The 21,319-nt window shown below is 34.2% G+C and overlaps 1 protein-coding gene across 1 annotated transcript in view; it reads right to left on the minus strand.

Annotated features, from left to right (window-relative positions):
* Positions 1 to 21,319, minus strand: part of RASGRF1 (Ras protein specific guanine nucleotide releasing factor 1) — a 207,444-nt gene that overhangs the window by 15,787 nt on the left and 170,338 nt on the right. The window contains exons 18-23 of the mRNA XM_074295211.1: positions 20,821 to 20,927; positions 20,070 to 20,182; positions 17,238 to 17,298; positions 11,101 to 11,204; positions 8,623 to 8,707; positions 5,072 to 5,269 (exon numbers count right to left, since the gene is read on the minus strand). Of these exons, the coding sequence (XP_074151312.1) occupies positions 5,072 to 5,269; positions 8,623 to 8,707; positions 11,101 to 11,204; positions 17,238 to 17,298; positions 20,070 to 20,182; positions 20,821 to 20,927 (668 nt within the window). The remainder of the gene's footprint in view (positions 1 to 5,071; positions 5,270 to 8,622; positions 8,708 to 11,100; positions 11,205 to 17,237; positions 17,299 to 20,069; positions 20,183 to 20,820; positions 20,928 to 21,319) is intronic.

Raw genomic sequence — 21,319 nt, forward strand, 5'->3', positions numbered from 1 at the left:
TCTTTCTGAAAAATATATAATTACTGCTATCATTCTAGCCTGCACAGAGAAAGTGAAGAAAGCAATGGAAAATAAACTAAAATCAGCTCAATAGAAATGCTTCCTGCTTGCTGTTGTTCTTTCCCCCCTTTGTATTAAAAGGAATGAAAAGAAGGGCTGTGAATGTTTACTCTGAATTTTTGATTTCTAGCTATACCATTGGTCTTATTTTTTTCATATTTTGGAGGAAGACTTCTACTATGGATGTCAACTTATGTTTTAATAAAAGTCAATATTCTAGTTCCTTCCAGGAAAAATGGTCAATGAATAAACCAAAACAGGTTTTTTTCTGAATATTTATTGTCTGCCTAGTTCTGTCTTCTTTGACTTAGATAGGATACAAATTCAGGAGTTCACAAGGACTGTGGTGACATTAGGGCAGTTAGCTATCTCCTATGGCTAGAATCTAGATAGGGATCTTCTTTTCCTTAGAGTCAATTTGATTTCTCATTTGTAGAACCAGCTTCATGACATGATTTCAGGATATGAGACTTAATCTTCCTTAACACTTTCTCTACTTATCTGGTAGGGACAATATCATTACCACAATTTGCATTTGGGGAGATGTGGGCAATGTTCTCTGGATTCACAACAATTTCACGTATCTGCTGCCCAGAGATTAGCTAGGTGGTGTAGGTAGAGTGCTACACTTGGAATCAGGAAGTCTTCAGTACAAATCTAGCCTTAGCCATTTATGAACTGGATAAATCACTTAATCTCTGCTTGCTTCAGTTTTCTTATCTGTAAATAGAGATAATAATAGCAGTTACCTTGAATGGTTATTGAGAAATTAAAATGGCTAATAATTGCAAAGTGCTTTGCAGATTTTTGTTATATATATGTGCTAGTTATTATTATTAAAAACTAGAGCAGTTAGTTATATTGATTGGTACTGGTATCATTTTGCTTTCTTCATTTCTTCCAGCCAGGTGGAGAAACTCTAAACATCAGGCAACTACTGCTGGATTAGTGGATAGAGTACTAGGCCTGGAATCAAGAAGACCTAAATTCAAATATCACCTCAGGAATAGCTATGTGACCTTAGGTTTAACCTCTGCCTCAATTTCTTCAAATGTTAATAGGGATATCAATAGCACCTCCCTCCAAGGGTTGTTTGGAGTATCAAATGAGAAAATATTTGTAAAAAATAAAAAAGTGCTTAGCATAGTGCCTGACATATAGTAGATGCTATATAAGTGCTACTTATTATTATTCTTAATCCATAATTGGTCCAATTAGACATAGACATATTGATACAATTCTGCAAATGAGCCACAAATTTTTATCCTAACAGTTCACGTGCATTTACATAGCACCTAACAGATGGACCTATTTTTGTATTTTGTATTTTTGTAAATGAAGGATATTGATTGCTCTTAGCTTCTTCAAGGTAACCTGAAGGACTTGAAGTACTTGGCAGAAGTGCCTCAATCTTTATCCTTTTTGGCTAATCCAATAGAGTTTTATCCATTAATTTCTTAGTCATCATGCTAACTTGTAGGCATCAGAGTATGTAGGGAAAAATTCAGGATATGCGGGGAATCAAGAGTAAGTAAGATGGAACCAACCAGCTTCATGGCATGATTTCAGGGAATAAAAGACTTAATCTTCCTCAATGCTCTCTTCTCCCCATCTGCTCCACTTATCTGATCTCTGAAACTCCACAATTAAAATATCTTCATTTGGTTTATTCAGATTTGTCCACTATTAGAAATGGTAACTTCTCTCTTTCCATTTTAAGGACACATAAGATATTTAACCTGTTTTAATTCCTCAGTATTAATGAATTTTATAGTGCCTTCTTCAGATCAGGTGTTTTAGGAGAAAGGGTAAACTATAAGAGACACCAAGGGGGTTTTGGGGGAAGAAATAGGAGAAAAGGAGAATGTTCTTCCTAAGATAAATTTGGCTTACCTACAATTTGCCTAGGATCTAGCCTAGTACAGATCCAGGCTTTATCTTTTTTTATGCACCTATATGCTAAAGGATGAAATAAAGATATGCTATTATTAGTATCCACTTTTCTGATCCTCTATGAAATTTATCTATTTTAATAGGTTTCTATCAAATCCACCCCTGCCAAATTCCAGAGAGAACAATTTAGAAAAATTACATATAATTGGTTTGTCTTTGGATTCCCCAAAAGATATGAAGCCAATAACAGATGGTTTTTTTTTTTTCAGATTTAGCAAATCTTTGTGAATTATGTTATCTTTGAAGAAGATTTAGCTAAAAAAGACAAGATCCTATACACAAGCAAAAGTCTTAGGCAAACTTTAGTGATGGGGGAGGCAGGCTATTCTGCTACTTGGGCAGCATGCTGTTACATCTAGAAACCCAGCATGGAGATATATTGATATCTGATGCTCTGGAAGCACAAGTTTCAAGTTAAACTAAAGGACTGCAAGGTCATAAACTGATCAATTCTGCCTTTAAGTAGTAGATTGGGTTATAAGATGGAGGCAATTTTCAATTTCAGGCCCTAATTATAAAGTCCAAGACAAGTTTCTAGTAATGAAGCCCCAGAGTATACTTCCTCCACAAGTGTAGCAGCTATGGTTACTAAAATTTGTTTAATTTCCATAGAATTGCAATATTCAAGGAGAATGGAAGACATCAAGATATTAGAATAAGCAAAATGTTGAGGCAATGAGGTTTTTAGTTCTTTGTAACAAAATCTAAAGAAATTCCTTGAAAGGTCCTTGAAACACCACTTCCAGTAGTGCTAGAAATTACATCATTTGACCAACCTGTAGTATCATCAACTGAGTCAAAGTGGCTAATTTTAAGAATAACATCCAGATGGCATGGATTAAGAGTCAAGCTGAGAACAATGACCAATCTCATATATAAAACTTTCTCTCATTCATTAAAAGGAATCAGAACTTTTTCTGGGAGAAACATTAAGCTTTATGATACTTGATCCAGCCATATTTTTTTGAGATACTCAACCAACATCTTCAAATACAATATTTCTACACCATGATTTTCTATTTTTTCTAAAGGCAATAATACTTGTCTTACTGTGATGCAAAGTCAAATGTTAATAAACGTTAAGTAATGGAATTATAATACCATGAGTTTGACAAAGGGAACCTAGGTTAGGTTAGTAAAATAGTAGTTAGGAGACCTGGGTTCAAATTCTACTTGACACTTATTGGCTGTGTGATCATGGGCAAGTCATTTCTGTAAGAACCTCAGTTTCCTTATTTATAAAATGAAGACAGTGAACTTGTACTACCTAACTCATTGTTATGAAGAAAATGCTTCTGTTAACATTAAAATGCTTTGTTAAGATGAATTATTGTGACTGTTATAATATTTTAGTATGGTATGGCACAGTGCATATTGTGAACATAGAAGAATAGGTCATAAACTAAGGGACTATGAGTTCTACCTTAAGTTTTGCCACTTATAGAATGCAACTTGCTTTATGTTTTTCATCATCCTCACCTGTAAAGTGATGAGGAACACTACCAACATTTCATACCTGGTAGACATAAAGAAAAAGTCTTAGAAATGATGTAGTTTTTTTTTTTTTTTTAACCAAATGACCTTAATACAGCATCCTGCAGGGAAAATGCGTTGTTCTTCCTTCTTTTCAACCAAAGAAATAAATAGACAAATATATGATAGAATTGTAGTTGTTAATGGGACTCATCTTCCCATATGGATGTTATTAAACTTCTCATTTTGGAAATACACATTCGGTCATACAAGTCACTTCCATGTGCTGAAAGCAATCATTTATTAAAGGATATGAATGAGCTCAAAGACCCAATGTAACACCTTTATACTATGGGCAATTTTCTTTCCTAGTAGGGTCTCAAATCTTCCTTTCTTATATATACAAAGATATGCATATAGACTACATATATATGTATATGTTTATGGATATATCTGTATCTTATCTATGTAATACATGTATACAGACAGACACATTTTTTTTAAGATCAGATTTGTGATTTCAAAGGTGTAAGGGAGAACCTACTAAGACATATCCTACTGATTCAGACTAGCAACTTATAGTTTTAGAAAGTTGCCTGGGGACACTAAAAACTTAAGTAACTTATGTAACAGAGGCAGGGTTAGAGTGTTCCAGACCCTAAGAATAGTTCTTTTTCAATCCTTATTTTCCCATAGGAAATTTTGGTTTAAATTCTTTATATTGAAATAGATTTAACATCTATTTCCTAAATGAATAAAAATCTTCCCTGAATTTAAGTCATCAAAGAAATCTTACCATTGATGGGAACTAGTTAATGTTTTATGAAAGTTTGGAATCTGAAAGGGACCCTTTGTAACTCCTAGAAGAGTTCGCTCCAGGTCCAGGGCAATGTTCTTAGTTATAAGGATGACTTAAGGGAAACAAAAGATCTAGAATAAATATCTAGAATCTAGCACCAGCTCTTGCTGATCTGGTGTGTTACCCTCCAAAATTCCTTCCATTCTCAATGCATTATCTTATGCAGTGTAAAAATTGGTCATACTATAACTTCAGAGGCATGTTGGGAAAATAATTATTTAGTGGCACTATATAAATATTGTAGTACTAATTATCAGAATGGACAGACCTATAATCAATCAGAGGGAAATAAAATATCAGGGGAAGTCAAGTGCTCATTTGTATGAGCTATATTACTTATCCTAGGTGGCACCTACTCCAGGGAGTTGTCACCTGATATCTGGGAAAAGATATTTCATTTCACATGAATGAATTGTTTTCTGCTTCAAAATTGCCTCTTTCATCTTAGTTTACACGGAGCTGATGTTATTCCTTTTCCATAGCTATCATTTGTCTTCCAATATTGTCCAAATCTGACCTGGGGATAGTCTACGACAGTCTATGATATTTTTCAATGTAAACTTGTATGCTATTTTTCCTTTAATGTAGATCTAATTTTTGGGCTGTAGCTTATTTTGAGAGTAGGTATATATCAAAATTACACAGTAAATGATGTACAGAGCTTCAGTCTTCTGTCATCACCACTAAATCCAACTCTGAAAAGATAATGAAACAACCTCATCATACCTGTTTGGAGACTTTCAGCCATGTTTTCTTCAGTCTGAAGATGGCACTACGGTTCATGGAGGAGGTGATTTCTAGCACAGCATTGTAATTATGTAAGCATCGGCAGATGTCAGCCACAGCCACCCACTTTTCAATGGCACTAACTCGGGCATTGACATCTTCACTTCGGAGGATTTCTGAAGCTATCAGGTTACTGATCTTTGGGGAAAAATAAAACAAGGTGTGCTTTTAAACATTTCAATAAATTAAAAGAGATTGGAAACTTATTTTATTAAGCAGAAATTTCTTATAATTATAATATTTGGGAATTGGAAGGAACCTTTAAAAGTCATTTAGTCCATTTCCCTCTCTAGACAGTTGAAAAAACTGTGGCCTAGAAAAGTTAGGTTCCCTGAATTTCCCCAGTTAATGAGTGGCAGACCTTAGATTGGATGCCATGTCTTTTGACTTATTCAATCCAATATTCTTTCCACTGTAGCAGATGAATATAATTTTAATTTTTAAAATTATGTCAATGATATGTCAAAATGCCTTTCCAATGTTTTAGTTTGGCTTTTAACAATTTTGCTTTAAATTTTCTTACTTTTAGACTTATCAATTAGTTTATAAATAAGTACTTAAAAATACCAAGGTAATACCTAAAAAAGAAAATTTGAAAAAGTGAACCATTGTTTTAGAATGCGGATAATTATCATAATTTATCCTTAAAAAAAACAACACATGGCAAAATATGGGAATGTGATGGGTATGTGAAAAGCAGACGTAGGGACATGTAATAGACTTTTCTGCTTGGCTTCAAAAGTGAAACACTAGGTGGAAGTTGCAGAGAGGCAGATTTTGATTTGATAAGGAAAAAATTCCAAAAAATAATAACTGTCTCAAAGTGGAATGGGCTGCTTTAAGAATCCAAGCCTTCCCCTCACTGGAGGATTTCAAAAAGAAAGTGACTGAGCAATGATTAGAGTTTTTATAAAAGGGATTCATTTTCAGGCATGAATTAGACTAGACAGCTTCCTCTTCCAAATATGAGATTCTATGTTATGATTGGTGACAATACCAGTGCTACCTGAATTTGGGGGTTGCATACATAACCTAAAAACATACACAAAGTAAAGGGAAAGTACACTATTGCTTATAATTAAACATAGATCCTTGGGGAGGGGGTTAAAAAAGAAATAATCTTTTATCTCAGAGTTTCTATTACTAATATTTATACAAGGATATAATAAGAATAGTGTTGGTATTAGCTCTTGGTTCTCATTATCACTGACAGTTATTCCTAAAACTTCTTTTTTGGAGGTATTCTTTTTTTCCCCAGTAAAATGAAAACACAAGACAATAGAATCACTGTGACCTCTGACATCTGGTATCTCTGAATTCAAATTTTTGCATATTTTGTGTTTCTGGAGAATAGATTTTATAGTGCATTGCCATCAAGCAAATCACACCCATTCTGTGCTTGTGGTTTCATAGACATTAATATAAATTGAATTTTATGGATAGGTATAAAGGATTGAAAAGCCTTTATTAATAGGTCCTTATTTTCCTTATGCACAGAAGAATCAATTGGGCTGAAACAGCAAGGAACCCTGAGGAAAAATCGGAAGTATTATATGCTAGGGAAGTCAAACTATCATCACCACCTTGACAATATCTTCCTTTTAAACCTTGTTTAATTCAGCCCAACACCCTGAATTCAACAGCCTTTGGAATTGTAGCATCTCTTAAGTCACCAGATCCCCTGGTAGTAGTCCAGCCCCTATAGCCATTATTGAGGAGAAAAGTCATTGTGGAGAGTGGGCCCACCTTCCTAATCACCATCAGGAACAAACCATTGAGCAAGTAATAACAACAGGTAGATAGAATGACAAAGGAGGCCTGGAGTAGCAGTAACCTCAGACCAACCTGCTTCCAGGTTAATTGTCATAACCATGATGTAGGGAAAGCAACTCTTACGGAGAAAGGGCCAGCAATCCCTACCAAATGGCAGCCTGGTGTCATACACAGAATAGGCAAGGAAGTTAGCTGAAGCAGCAGGATGTCTTAAGTGAAAGAAAGGAGGCAGCATGTGCTGGGCAAGTCAAACAATCACTACAATAAGTCCCTCAGACTCTGTTGGATTCAGCCCAGGATAATGAACTCAAGGACTCTGGGATTAGTGACATTAAAGAGGAGGTGCTAATATCTACTTTGTTGCTGCATTTTAAGGACTAAGATATTTTCCCATGTGACTTGCACTAAATCTTTCCAAATGTGTTGTCTCTTAGATTAGAATGTGATCTCTTGGAGAGCAAAGATTGTATTATTTCTGTTTGTATCTCTGGCACTTAGCACAGTGCTTTGTACATAACAAACATTAAATAAATATCTCATTCACCCAACTATTCAATTATTCAATTAGCAATATCAAGCAAGCAGAGTGGGAAAAATGGAGAATACTTGTACATAGAATTCTTTTCTTCTTTTTTTTCCTCCGAGCACCAAACTCTGTATATATTAAGTTCTGAAGCTTTGTTGAATGAATTAGTAAAAGATGGAAAGGATTTAATAGCAAAAAAAATAGAGCTGGAAGAAACCTTAGATCAACCCTTTTATTTTATTATTAAGAAAAATGTCAGGACCAGGACTGAAACCCAGGTCCTGGACCTCTAAATTCAATATATATATATATTTTTTTAAGAAAAATTTCACTCTCTCACTGTCTGCTTTGGCATAGAAAGAAATTGATGCCTACAGAGAGAAACTGGATTGACTGAGATCCCAAGAGAACATGGCATCCTTCCAGGAGTTAAACTAGCAATTCTGACTAGAATTAACAAATTTAACTCTTTGTCATGTCAAAAAAGTACTAGACATAGACTCTTGTTTTTCTATCCATTTTTACCACTTAACTGTCAAGAAATTGATTCTAGCTTTCCTGATGTTATCCAGTGAAGTAATTTGATCTAGCTTACTAGGTCACTCAGTGGATAAAACACCAGACTCAGAAATCAGGAGACTTGAATTCAAATATTACCCTGGGCAAATCATTTAACCTCTGTTTGCCTCAGTTTCCTTAACTCTAAAATGGAGATATTAATAGCATCTACTTCCCAGAATTGCGAAGATTAAATGAGAAAATTTTTGTATCTAGAACATAGTAAATGCATAAGAAATATTTGTTTTCTTCCTTCCAAAGTGTTAAAGAAATTTTTTGATGTTTTAAAATGTTTACCTAGAGATCTGACTTTTAAAAGCATATATATAGGAAGAAAAGTATATGACCTTTTAAATGACATAATAGATTTATAACAAATAGGTTTAATGATATAATAGATAATGAGACTTCCATTTCTTCATGTTCAGTTAACCATTTTAAATGATATAATAAAGTCAATAGGCCCATACTCTCTGTAGCCAATGTAAATAGGCAAAGAAGATATAAGTTTATGCTTCTCTTATAAAACTTATAAGGATCTGGGAGGAATTTCAAAATCAAATTTCTAACAAAAGCATAAGTTGATAACAAAGGGGAACACAGAGTAGAAAGTTGACACCAATCCAATACTTACATCATTAAAATGCTTTGTAGTTTTCATGATGTAAGGAGTTCTTTCATTCTTTTCAACCTTCATCCAGCCTTGTCCAAAAAACTCTCTGGGAATGACAAAGATAAAGGTAAGGATAAATGACATTTGCTTATAAGTGAATTTGATGATGTATACATAGATGACCTAGATACAGTGTCGAGGAAAAAGACAACACTATAACTGAACAGCTTAAAATCACATATAATTACTCATAATAAAACTGCTTGCAATTAAATGTGGCTCCTTGGGATTTCCTCGAAATCCTTGTTTGACTGTGCAGAAATGCCTGTTCTATTTCAGACCCCTTATTTAGTGCTTTCTTGTGTACATTTTCAAAATATACACTTGACATTAGCTTAGCAAAACATGCATTTGTCTACCTGTTACCCTGGAACACAAAGTACTGTCATTATCTATGAAATTAAAAATGGGAAAATGGGAGTAAAATAAATTTCCAAGTAAAATAACCATATTCATTTGGATGAATAACTTCATAGAAGGGCTTAGAATATTAAAAGGGCCTTAGTGGCCGTCATTATACAGATAAGGAAATTGAGGTTCAAAGAGGGAAACTGATTTGCCTATGTTTTCAAAAAGGAAATTACAGAGCTAGAAGTGTCATCTATGTTTTCTAATTTCTAGATCAGTATGCTTTCCCTACTACTACGTAATAACTGGATGAAACTTAAGTTTTGTATGATGGGTTAAGCAAACTGATTTGTCTTCATGTTAAGATTTGAAAATACAAGCAATTTGTTCATATGCCTTAATTATGTAATCTTTAATTTCTTCAGTATCTTTAATTCAAGAAGTGTTTCATTCTGAACAATATTGCATTTTAAGGGCTGTAAAGTGCTTTTTATGCATTATTTTATTTGAATTCACTCATATCAAAATTTCTGTGGAATCAAATTAGTGGTTCTTAAAAGACTTTTCTGAGTGAGGAAAGAAGATAAAACTTTTTAAAAAGTCATCTATGAGAGATGGTGGTGCTAGGATAAAAAGAATGAGGCTTGGAATCAAGAGGACTTATTTTTAAGTTCCTCTGAAAAACAATATACTACTAAGTTTCTCTGGGCACTAAACAACTCTTTACAACTATAAATTACTCAAGTTGCTGACATGCATTAGTGGATGAAATTCCAATCATCACTGAAACCATAGGTAAGTATCCCAAAAAAGTGATGTTATGGAAAAAAATCAAAGAATCCTGAACCATATTAAAAAAAATTCCAAAACTTTAACTGAAACTAAAACACTACAAAATAGGAAAAATTCCCCAAACTTCTTTATGTTCATAACAAGATAAGCAGTCTAATACTTGACTCTAGTGCTGAGAATATTATCTCTATTATTCCTTCAAATATGTTATAATTAAAATTAGAAAGATAGTGCCTTCCTTAAGCAATATTGTTCACTTTTCAAGAAATTCGATAAAATGCATTCCATCAGTGAGATGAAGAAAAGTCATGTTTTGTGAGGAAAATTACACATTTTATAGTTTAGGGTTAGGTTCCCACTATTTCCATCAGATTTACTGGTTGGTCCACATGTGCATTTTATATTCTCCCCATTCTTCAGAGCTATTTATTGATTATGGAAATCTAAAATTAGTGGTTTTATATTGGTCATTAGAATGACCAGGACAACTCATTATGGGGAGGAAAGATCATCACAAATGGGAGTTGGATGAAAAGTATTTTCTGTCTACAAAGATGACAACTTGATAGCCATTATGCAGTCCTCAGGGATCTTTATGCATGGTTTAGTGGCCCCATTTCTATTTGTGTTTGACCTTACTGGTGTAAAATAGAAACTTTCTATGACTGGGATTGTAAAATGAGGTTTATGCTGTCACCTGAGAGATGTGAAATATATATTTGACAACAGTTAAACTTTTCTCTACTTCTCTGACCTTAGCAGTTGTTGTAGCAGTGGAGTCTGGCTCAGATTTAGTGCCTTAGCCCCCAAGGGAAGACTGAAAAGTGGAGGTATTAAGAAAAATACTTTTTGTAACAGTTGGCATCAAATACTTGAATCGTGGAGGATGACTCTGGACTGTTTCAGGACTGGCCACTACTTCAATTGTGGAGTTAGGAATACCCTCAAATTATTCCACTCAATACCTAGAGTCTAGGAGTCTTAAAAAACAGTATAAAAGTGAGAAGGGAGAGTAATCATTTAGGGAAAGGAGACAAGCAGTAAGTATGTGTGTGTATGTGTGTGTGTGTGTGTGTGTGTGTGTGTGTGTGTGTGTGTGTACTTTAGGTGAATTGGTAAAAAAAAAAAAAGTCAGAGCCTCCCAATATTTCTATTTTTAAGTTATAGGGAGCATAATTTTTATAACAATGGAATGTCTTTGTACTGCTTTAGAAAATTTATCTTGTATTTCTTCTTATTCACTGGCAAACTTCCAAAACCAGCATGTGAAAACCCTAAGGAGAAATTATAGCTACTTACTCATATGGAATCTTCTTAAAGACCAGGTGGTCGAGTAGTGTCAGCTGTTCAGCTATTTCCAAAGCAGAGTGGTTTTCAAAAGGTTCTGCTTTCACTCCTTCAGCCTAAATGAAAAGGGTCAATAGCTGATTTAATGCAATGACATTAAGACATTTTAACATATAGGACATATTGTGTTGTTTGGATGCTGGTTTTTTTTTTCTTTTTTTTTTTTTTTTTTTAACAAAAACTATTTATTGATAGCTGGAGAATATCTTGAGGAAGGCAACCTGGTGATTAAGAGCCTGAAATTCATGCTGTATGAGCATTTGGCTGAAGTAACTGAGAACATTCAGCCTGAAGAAGAGACTTAAAGCAAGAATTATAGCTGTCCTTGAGCATTTGCAGGACTAGAGGAGGATTTAATTTGTTTTGTCTGCCTCCAGAAGACAGAACTAAGAGGAATGAGTAGAAGTATCAGAAAGAGCAAATTTAAGCTTTACATCAGGAAAAAACTTCCTAACAATTAGAGTTGCTCAAAAATAGAAGAAAGCTGCCTCCATAGGTGATTACACTATAGTCTTGAAGAGTTTGGGTGGCTGCTTGAAGAGTATGTTTTAGAAGGGATTCTTATTCTGGTTCTGGCTGGACTAGATAGCCTGTGAGGTCCCTTTTAATTCCCGAAGTCTGAATACTATAGATAAGGCAATTGCATAAAGTCTTGGATTTGGAGTCAGGCAGACTTTTGTTCAAATCTAGCCTGAGATACTAATAGCTAATAGCTACAAACTTTGAACAAATCACCTTTCTGTATCTCAGTTTTCTTCTCTGTAAAATGAGGATGAAAATAGTACCTATCTTACAGAGTTGTTGTGAAAATTAAATGAGATGACACATGTAAAGTGCTTTGCAAACTTTGAACTATTTCTGGGCTGACCACTTGCTATTACCTTCCATTTTCTGCTAGTGGAAAACTACCTCAAATTGTGGGGATGGGAATACTTTCAAATTATCCCACTCAACACCTAGTGTCTAGGAATTCCATAAAAAAATGTATAAATCTGAGAAGGGGAGTAATCATTTGAGTAAAGGAGACAAGCAAGCTGTGTCTCAGTTTTCTTTCTGTAAAATGGAGATGAAAATAATATCTATCTCACAGAGTTGTTGAAAAGATCAAATGAGATGACACATGTAAAGTAATTTGCAAACTTTAAAGTGCATATAAAGTTTGCTATTAGCTATTATTATGATCTTGAGTTTAGCAACAATCCTTTTTTCCAACCTTAATTTTCTGTTTTCTAAGATAAGTGAGGACATCAAGTCAGATGGATTTTAGGTACATTACTTTTCTTTGCTGGGTGAAAGAGGAAAGGATTTGGGTGATTAGATTTCCCTAATTTCTCCTGGCTAGAAAATTAAAGGATTATTCATAGATCTGATACCACTCTTGGTAGGCTTTAGAGTTTTGATCTGGCCTTTCTTCCCTGGCTATATTACCTTTCCTAACCTGATCTAGTGATTCCCCATTCCTGAAGACTCATTGAATTGGTGCAGGACTTAGTATGGACAGTTGATCAATTTAGCCCATTAAAGCTTAGAAATTCTAAGCTTGAGGGATTCATTAACCTCATTTCTTAGTAGCTGGGATTATAGGCATATGCCACTATGCTTGACTGAATTCATAATAGGAATTGTATTTTGCATATTTGTGCTTCCTAGAAGTTGGAATTAAAAGAGTGATTTGACTATATATTTTGTATGGGAGGAAAATGCATTTTAAAAGAAAAATAGCAATTAGAAGACAATGATAATATCTAACTTTATACAATGGATCACTTTGTAAATTAATAAAATGAGATAATGTCTGTAAAATTTTGTTAGTTCCTTTAAAATAACCCTATGGAATATATGGTTTTTGTAATTTTGATTATATATGTATATGTAAATTAAATATATATATATATATGATATATATATACATATATATATATCATGTTGTTAATTAGTTCTTTGAAAATAAATTAGGAAAAATGATGTTATGAGAGACAGTTAAAACCACAGAAACCATGTTATAACTGTTGTGAATGGACATATGGCCAAATGGTGAGATTGATGGAATTTAGCTATAATGTGATCTAATTATGAAACAACATTAGTAAAGCAATATTATTTTAGGTATGTCTGCAATAAAACCCATATTCAAATGGATCTATGATCTTATTATTTTGGAATTTCCATCCAAGAATGAATATTGCAATCCACCTATGACTGTCCATTTGTCCTATGGGAATCTTATTGATAATTTCCTGAAGGTTTGCTATACAGGGTCCATCCAACATGCTGGAAGCTTTCTTCACTTTCTCCCAACAGGGTGAAAAAATCAGTGGGAGACTCTGGCTGTTTACCTGTCATCTCTTGTGACTCTTGCCATGTGACTAGTCTTTTCTCTTCCTAACATGATTCCCTAATGACATCCTTTCTCTGATTTCTTCTTCAATTTCTTTATACATTGCAATCAGCTTTCTTTCACCATATGTCTACTGCTCTCAGAGGGCATACTCTTCCATAAAAAATTGAGCTTTGTTTTAGCTGTTCCTTTCAGATGTCTAAACAACACAGAAATAGCTTTAGGAATGAAAACTAACCTGTGATTGCAAATTACATTGTTATTATATAAATTATCTAAAATTATTTGCATAATGAAGGTCCCAAGAACTTCATTGTATTCTTATTCTCTCTCAATTATACCACTACCTGAATACATCATCCACAAATTTGAACTGGAAGAGGCCTTAGACATTACCAAGTGCCATCCATTATTTTACAGAGGAGAAAACTGGGAGTCACAATAATGATATAACTTGATAGTGAATTCATGGTAGAATCAGGATTAGAACATGTGTTCTGACATACCAGTCCAGTGCTCCTTACTTTTCTACACAATAGTTGTGAAGGAACATACTATTAATTCCATTGTTCTTTATCCCATTTTGGGGAAAAAAACTTGTTTGTCCATAAACTGAGTAAGTTTCACAGCTATTGATACTTTATGTATGGTATTGACTATTTGATTTGCTTTAAGACACAGGTGTCATATGGTACTCTTATTTTGTACTCATTATTTTAACATCCATGGTATCCACATTATACCTATATTTATTAAGAATGAAAAATGTAGTCAAACTGCTTTTTGATCTAGTTGACAACAACTTGTGTGACTGTGTTTGTACTAAAATTTTTGTTATCATTGGGTAGTGAGAGAAATTATTATTTTGCAATTATATTAACAACCAATATTAAATTAGAATGGAAAATTTTATTTCCTCTATTTCCTCATTCCTGGGATCAGCCCCTATAGGTCAATCAGTCAGTTTCTGAAGAACATAGTGGCAAAGGAAAGTAGATGCTCTTGGATCTTGGGCAAAACCCCACTGACTAGGAGAACTTGCTTTTTATTTAGAGTGTAAATAGAATCTAATCTAGGTGAATTTACCTTAGAAAATAAGCCCATGTCATTACACCCCTCCACTGGAGTTTAAGGTGACCCAATTCATGAAGGAAAAAAATCAACCAGAGTGTTTTGGATGCAGATGGATTTCCTGTCCAGATTGCTAGAGGTGGCTGAAGCCCATGATCATACCACATTATCTGCAAGAGGAACTGAAGACTTTTAACCCACTATCTCATTTAAATATCCACCAATCAGGGCTGACTTCTCCTGTCAGGAACACAGTCTTTTAAAAAAACATTTAACACATTCAGTGTCTTAACTAGGTATCTTTTATTTTGGAGAGAAACTATTGATCATCAATTTATTGATTAACTAGATTAATAAATTGATTATTAATTACCCAGAAACTGTCTCTTGGGTTTTTCATTCATCACAGTAGATACAGCTATAGAAAACATTTCATTTTATCAGATCAACAGGAATAAGAGGCTTTTTCAAGCTTAAAAAGGTATTTAGTTTATGGACATAGTTATAGACAAGAGTTCCTTGCCTCTCCCCTTCACCTACATCATTTATAGAGGAGACTTAACTCAAACTAGTTTGGTTGTAAATTCAGTTCCCTAACTATCCTCATTATAGACACTGCCTTTTATATTTACTTATAGACAGATAGTAACAATCATACAAATGAACAGTGACTGTCCCTTAACATGGGATTACTGGGTTACAAAGAGGTAATGTGTTCAGGATATGTGATGCCATATTTTGAAAAGGCCAGTTAATAATAGCGTTGAAGTCAGACATCTATTTCTTGTACTTAATATTCCTTGAGTGTCCTAAATACATTGTTATCCATGATTATCATTCAATTCTATCCAATTTTTCTAAAAGTTGTGTAAAATTAGTTAGTAATGTAATGATTGATGACTGTGTGTATGGAGTAACAACTCAAATGTCAAGTCTGGATTATTGGAAATCTCTTCTGTCATTACTCAGGCTGCATTTTTGGCTTAACACCAGAGCCGGGGAAGAAGAAATGGCTCATTGTATTCCTCACATACTACATTACTAAAATCCACCTCCTCAGACAGGTGGCTTGGAAACTACCAAAAGACAGAATTGAAGAGGTAATGGCCCTATTCAAAAGAAAAGAATATTGAAGATTGAGGCAAAAGAAGCCATAAAACAGGAGAGAGATACATAGGCTTCACAGGGTCCTTTGTACTAAGTCCTCTGGAGCCCATCACCAGGTAGGGAAGAAGGGAGGAGAAGCAGAGATGCAAAGCAAATACTCGGTTCAGTTGTAAACACTGTGTGAGAGTTGACTCTGCTCTCCCTTCAGGGCAACTCATAAATAAAGGAAATCTTATTTGTAGGTGTACAGATGGAAGGAGATAATCTTTGAAAAGAGGCAAAAACCTCTTCTTCAATTAGAAAGAATTTGTGCTCTAAGTAATTCTTTTGCATTACAATGAAAATTTCTAATGCATTTTTAATAGTTATAAAGAAAGATGATTTTAAGCCTCATTGAGATTTAATTTCTGCAAACCAGTGAGGAAAATATAGAATTTAAGGGGTCATCTCAAAATTAGATTCTATCCAAACAAATTGTGGACTAAAATTATGGAACATTTTTATGTTACTTTCTTGAGTGAACCCTGCTTTAGTGACCATTGAAGCATCAAGGAGGAGGAAGCATGACCCATGGCAAACATTCCATTCTATCAGATCAACAGGAATAAGAGGCTTTTTAAAACTCAAGGGGTAATGCATTCAGGGTGAGTCTTTTGTTTTAAGTATAAGGATGTTTGGCTGCAAAATCAATGAATATTTCATCGCAGAGTTGAAAGCAGAGTCTCAGATCAAATTCTCACGTGTAATGTCCTAAAAATTGGCCTTTTAGCTACAAGATGGGGAGCAAACTTCGCAACTCTTCCTAAGCTCAGACAAAACAGAATGTTTTGATTTTCTCAACCTTGACCCTAGAAATATCAAAGTTTTCTTGCTACAATAAGAAGAATTATTGGGGATTGCAAGTCCTGGAGAATAGGAAGGTCACTAAGTTGTCTAGGATGCTGGGCCTGGAGTCAGGACCATTCCTCTTTCTGAGTTCAAAACTGAACTCAGATACTAATAGTATGACACTGGGCAAGTCACTTAATCCTGTTTGCTTCAGTTTCCTCATCTGTAAAAAGATCTGGAGAAGTGGCAAACAACTCCAGTATTTTTGCCAAGAAAATATCAAATAGGGACATGAAGAACTGGACATGACTGAATTAGGTTAGATATAATAATTAGGTTTAGGCATATAATCTGGTGCAGAAGTAGATCATAGAGGAGGCAGAAAACAGAATTTCCTCAGAATAATCTCTCCTATTGAGATGTAAAATCCTCTCATTAGTAATACATTTTTCTTGGTTAAGTATTACTCTTTCCCTAGTCCAACTCCATTTCCTTTCTTCTTGATAGATCATACTGGAACAACATTGAGAGCACTAGTCTTCCCAGGAGGAAAGGGTTGTTGAAAGGGGAAGTAGTGAGGGTAAGTTTATGGAGGATAAATTTTCTTATTTTGTAATCCTGCATGTAAAGTCCAACTCCAAAATTATTTTAGGGAACATGAGGTGAGCAAATGAAACAATAGAATAAATGAAGAGAAATTTCTGAGCAGTATTAATTATTAATTTATTATGAAAACAGGATTTACCATCTGTACAATCTCTTCCAGTGTGATCTGGTTGTCTCCTGGGTCTTCCTGTGTCAAAGTCCTATGGTATGAAAAGGTAAAAATTAAACCAGATGATTATGAGGTACTGTTAAAAAAGATATATACTTCTAATCAATCAATCAAACAAACATTTATTAAGTACTTAAGAATGAGTTTAGTATTGTACCAGATACAAAATAAGTCTAAAATATAACTTCTGTTTACAGAGTTTATAATCTACATAAACAGAATAAACAAATATATGTAAAAGAATTAATGAAGTAATATGGTCTTCAATAAAGCAAGATATTGTGTTATAAAGATGGCACAAGTGAATTAGAAAAAGGGAATGTCTATGATTGCTGGAATTTTTATGGAAGAAGTAGGTTTTAAAGAATGATTAAAATTAGGATAGGCTGAGAAGACTTGGGAGAATATTTCAGACAGAGTTAAAATCAGTATTAAAGACAAATTGGGGGCTGGATTAAGTGTGTGTGGAAAGTGAAAAGTGAAAAATCATAAGATAATGACATCAAATTAGAGAGAGACTTGAAAATTTAGGCAGAAGACTTGAAACTTCATATAGCTGGCCAAAGGGAGTCAATATATATGTTTTGGAGTAGGATAGTGACATGATTAAAATGGTATTTTAGAAAGTTTAGCCAGTTCCAAATGTGCAATATACATGTGTTGGAGGAGGAAGGAAGGGAGACTGGAGGTAAGGAAAATGGCTAGGAGATGGGCTTAATAATTTAGGTAGAAGGTGATGAAAATTTGGAGTAGGATATTTACAGTGGAAATGAAGAGGCAGAGAAACTTTTAAAAGACAATGAGAGAGAATTAAAAGAATGGGGAGAAGAGAATAAACTTGTAAGTGCCTGTCTTGTGTCAAATGTTGTGCTAAACGCTTTATAAATATTGTTTTATTTGATCTTTGAAATAACCCTGGAAAGGAAGATATTGATCATCTCTGTTTTACAAATGAGGAAACTGAGGCACAGAAAAGTTAAATAACTCACCCAAGGCCACACAGCTAGTACCTGAAAGTGTTTTTTATCTCAGGGTTTCTTGTGTACACTTAGTACAGAGTTAAGTGATTGGCTGGGGTTATGAAAGTTTCTGGTTTTGAAGAATTATGTGACTATTGAGAGAATTAGAGAACTTGTACAGGGTGAGGGACAATGATGAATTAGATTTCAAACACATTAAGTTTGAGATGATTGAAAAAGTGTAACTATAGATTTAGGAATTATCAGCAAAGAGGAGGTAAGCAAGTATGTTAATTATAGTAGCTCATATTTATATAGTGACTTAATTGTTGAAGTACATATGTCACAATGATACTCTGTGAAATAGGTAGATAACAGAGAGCTAAAGATTAAATTTATAGTTAAACTCACAGTTAGGAATAAAGAGGAGAAAGTGGAATAGCAACAGAGAGTAGATGGGTCAGAGAGGTATGAGAAAAACTGGAATTATTCGGTGTAATGGAAACTGAGAGAGTTTAAAGGTTTAGGAAGAAGGAGTCATTTAATGCTATAAAACTGTGGAGCAGTCACAAAGAATGGGTACTGAAAAGTAACTTTTGGAGCAGGAGTTTAGAAGACTCTTAGTGACTTTGTAAAGAGTTTCAGTACAATCTTGTAGACAAATGGCATAGACAATGAGTGGTGAGGAAATGGTCTCTGTTGACAAAGACCAGTTGTTTAAGAAAGGTAACAGTGAAAAGAAGCAATAGTTGTTAAGGAGCTCTAGTATCTCTTTTCTTCCTTTCTTTTCCTCTTCTTTTCTTCCCTTCCTCTTCATCTCCTTTCTTTTCTTTCTTCTCTCCCTCTTTCTCTCCCTCCATCCCTCTCTCAACATTTATGCCTTTTAACCTAATACTGAGGAAATGCAGCTATTTCTTTAGCATCCAGGTGACAATTTGAGCCACAGTACTTTCTTTGGTAGGTTAAAAATTATTGATTGGAAAGATATGGATGAGGTTTATACCTGGGGGAAGGGCCCCATGAGCTACTACTACGTGAAGCTGATTCAAGGTTGAATATAGGAGAAAGGAAAGGAAGAGAAAATGAATACTCCACTGAAACAGTTAATTATGACTTTACTTTTGTCTCTTAAAGGTCTGCTCTGACCAATAGGTATCAGAAAGATCTTTCTTTAAGTGATTTTCTTTCATTGTAATTTTGAAACTTGCACTGGTGACAGTTTAAATAATCCTTAGTATTTATTCTAATTATAAGCATAAAAACATATAGACAATGATGAAATTAGACTGATATCTCCTAGTAAGTCACCCAGATATTATTTAAGACTCTATTTAAACAAACTTTTCTTTCTAGAGAAAATCTCACTCTATTTCAAGGAACAATTGGAGTTGAACAATTAGGAGGTTTATTAGAGGTCTGAAGGCAAAAAGAATTGATGACGACTTGTTGAGGGATTTTAAAGAAGGATTCTTGTTCAGGTGTGGGTTGGACTAGATAGCCTCTGAAGTTCATTCCAACCTTGAGATTCTGTGATTATGGGTGAGAATTGATAAATGTAAAGGAATAAAGAAAAGGCACAGTAACCCTCTTAGGGCAGAAGCACAGTGTAATATGAAGATGCTAATGGATGGCTACTCACCCAAGTACAATTCACATCCCTCTCCCACCAACTTCGATCCAAAGTAGATCCATTTTCAGGCTAGCCACAGCATGTATAACAACCACAAAAATATTCTCAGTTCCAGAAAAAGAGCCTTTCACCTATTTTACCCAAAATGGGGGTTTAAAATCTTGAACACAAAAGTGGTCTGGGACCTGCTAAAGTGGGTTCATAAAATGTTACCTTATAATATTGGCAGCTGCTTTTCTTTCTTGGGTCAAAAGTTCAGGGTCATGAATGACTTCTTCCAGAAAACTAATAACTTTAAATTTTAGTTCATCGTTGGTTTCAAAATCCTGCCAAGAATATTTATAGTGAAAAATTTAAAACTGCTTTTTAAAATGGCCTTAATTGGCATTAAAATTATAGCATGAAGGAAAAATGGGAATGTCATTTAGTGACTCTGGCACAGGACAGGAATGGAAGACTCCTGGCTTCTCTTTGTAGAACCATCACTGATGCCACTGGATTAATGGTGAATAACACATAGATATTATTTTTCAATGCCACATAAGAGGTGCACAGAATAAATGAATTATTAATTATTTAGAGATATCTGGGTGAAAGATGTTCCATAAATGCCAAATAATTCCTGCTTTATATATCACTTGCCTTTTAGCTCTACTCTCTGGGAGAAAACCCTCTCTTTACCATTGCTGCAGGTGTGGGGTAGTAGAAACAAAGCATGGCCTTGTTATTTTCTGTAATTGCAATTGCTTATTTTTCTTAGTTATACACTGTTTTCATAAACAAAAATAAAAACATAAAATTCTCATTTTCCTTTCTTTCATACTGATAGTAGTAGATTGATGTAAATCTTGGTAAATATTTCAAATAATGTCTTATTACTTGAGGATGATTCCTAATTCTTCCCAGCTGCAACCTGCTTTAACACATCATCAAACGTTTTGGCTTTATGGAAGAAAAAGTTTACCTGAGAATGCTTTGAGACCCAGTGTCGAAGGACATTTAATACTCGGTTGGTTGCAGCTCTCCTTATCACAAATTCTTTATCTCCATTCCTTTGGTCAGGGGGGAAACCTAAAATGTTAATGATCAATAGAGTAGAGAAAGGTTGGGGGATGGAAGCAACAAAAATGTAGTATAGAAAAACAACTTAGCCCACAAGTTGAATCTACCATCACATCCTGATGCTTAGATTTAGATGATAGTTTGAGTCTGTTCCTATCACTTCTGCTGGCTTTCTAAGTATATCCTATTTTTTTGTTTTTGTTTTTTAATATAAAATAGACATTTTGAGAGTTCTGAACAATTAGAGTGGTCAAAGGCTCCTTAAACTTTTTCCACTTGTGATCCCTTTTTGCCTGAGAAATTTTTAAATGACTTTGAATATATAATTATATAAAATAACATTTGCTGATGATAAATCATAATTGTGGAACCCACATTTAGTTATGAGACCCCATATAGCA

The sequence above is a fragment of the Sminthopsis crassicaudata genome, chromosome 2, assembly GCF_048593235.1.
Source record: "Sminthopsis crassicaudata isolate SCR6 chromosome 2, ASM4859323v1, whole genome shotgun sequence".
NCBI lineage: Eukaryota > Metazoa > Chordata > Mammalia > Dasyuromorphia > Dasyuridae > Sminthopsis > Sminthopsis crassicaudata.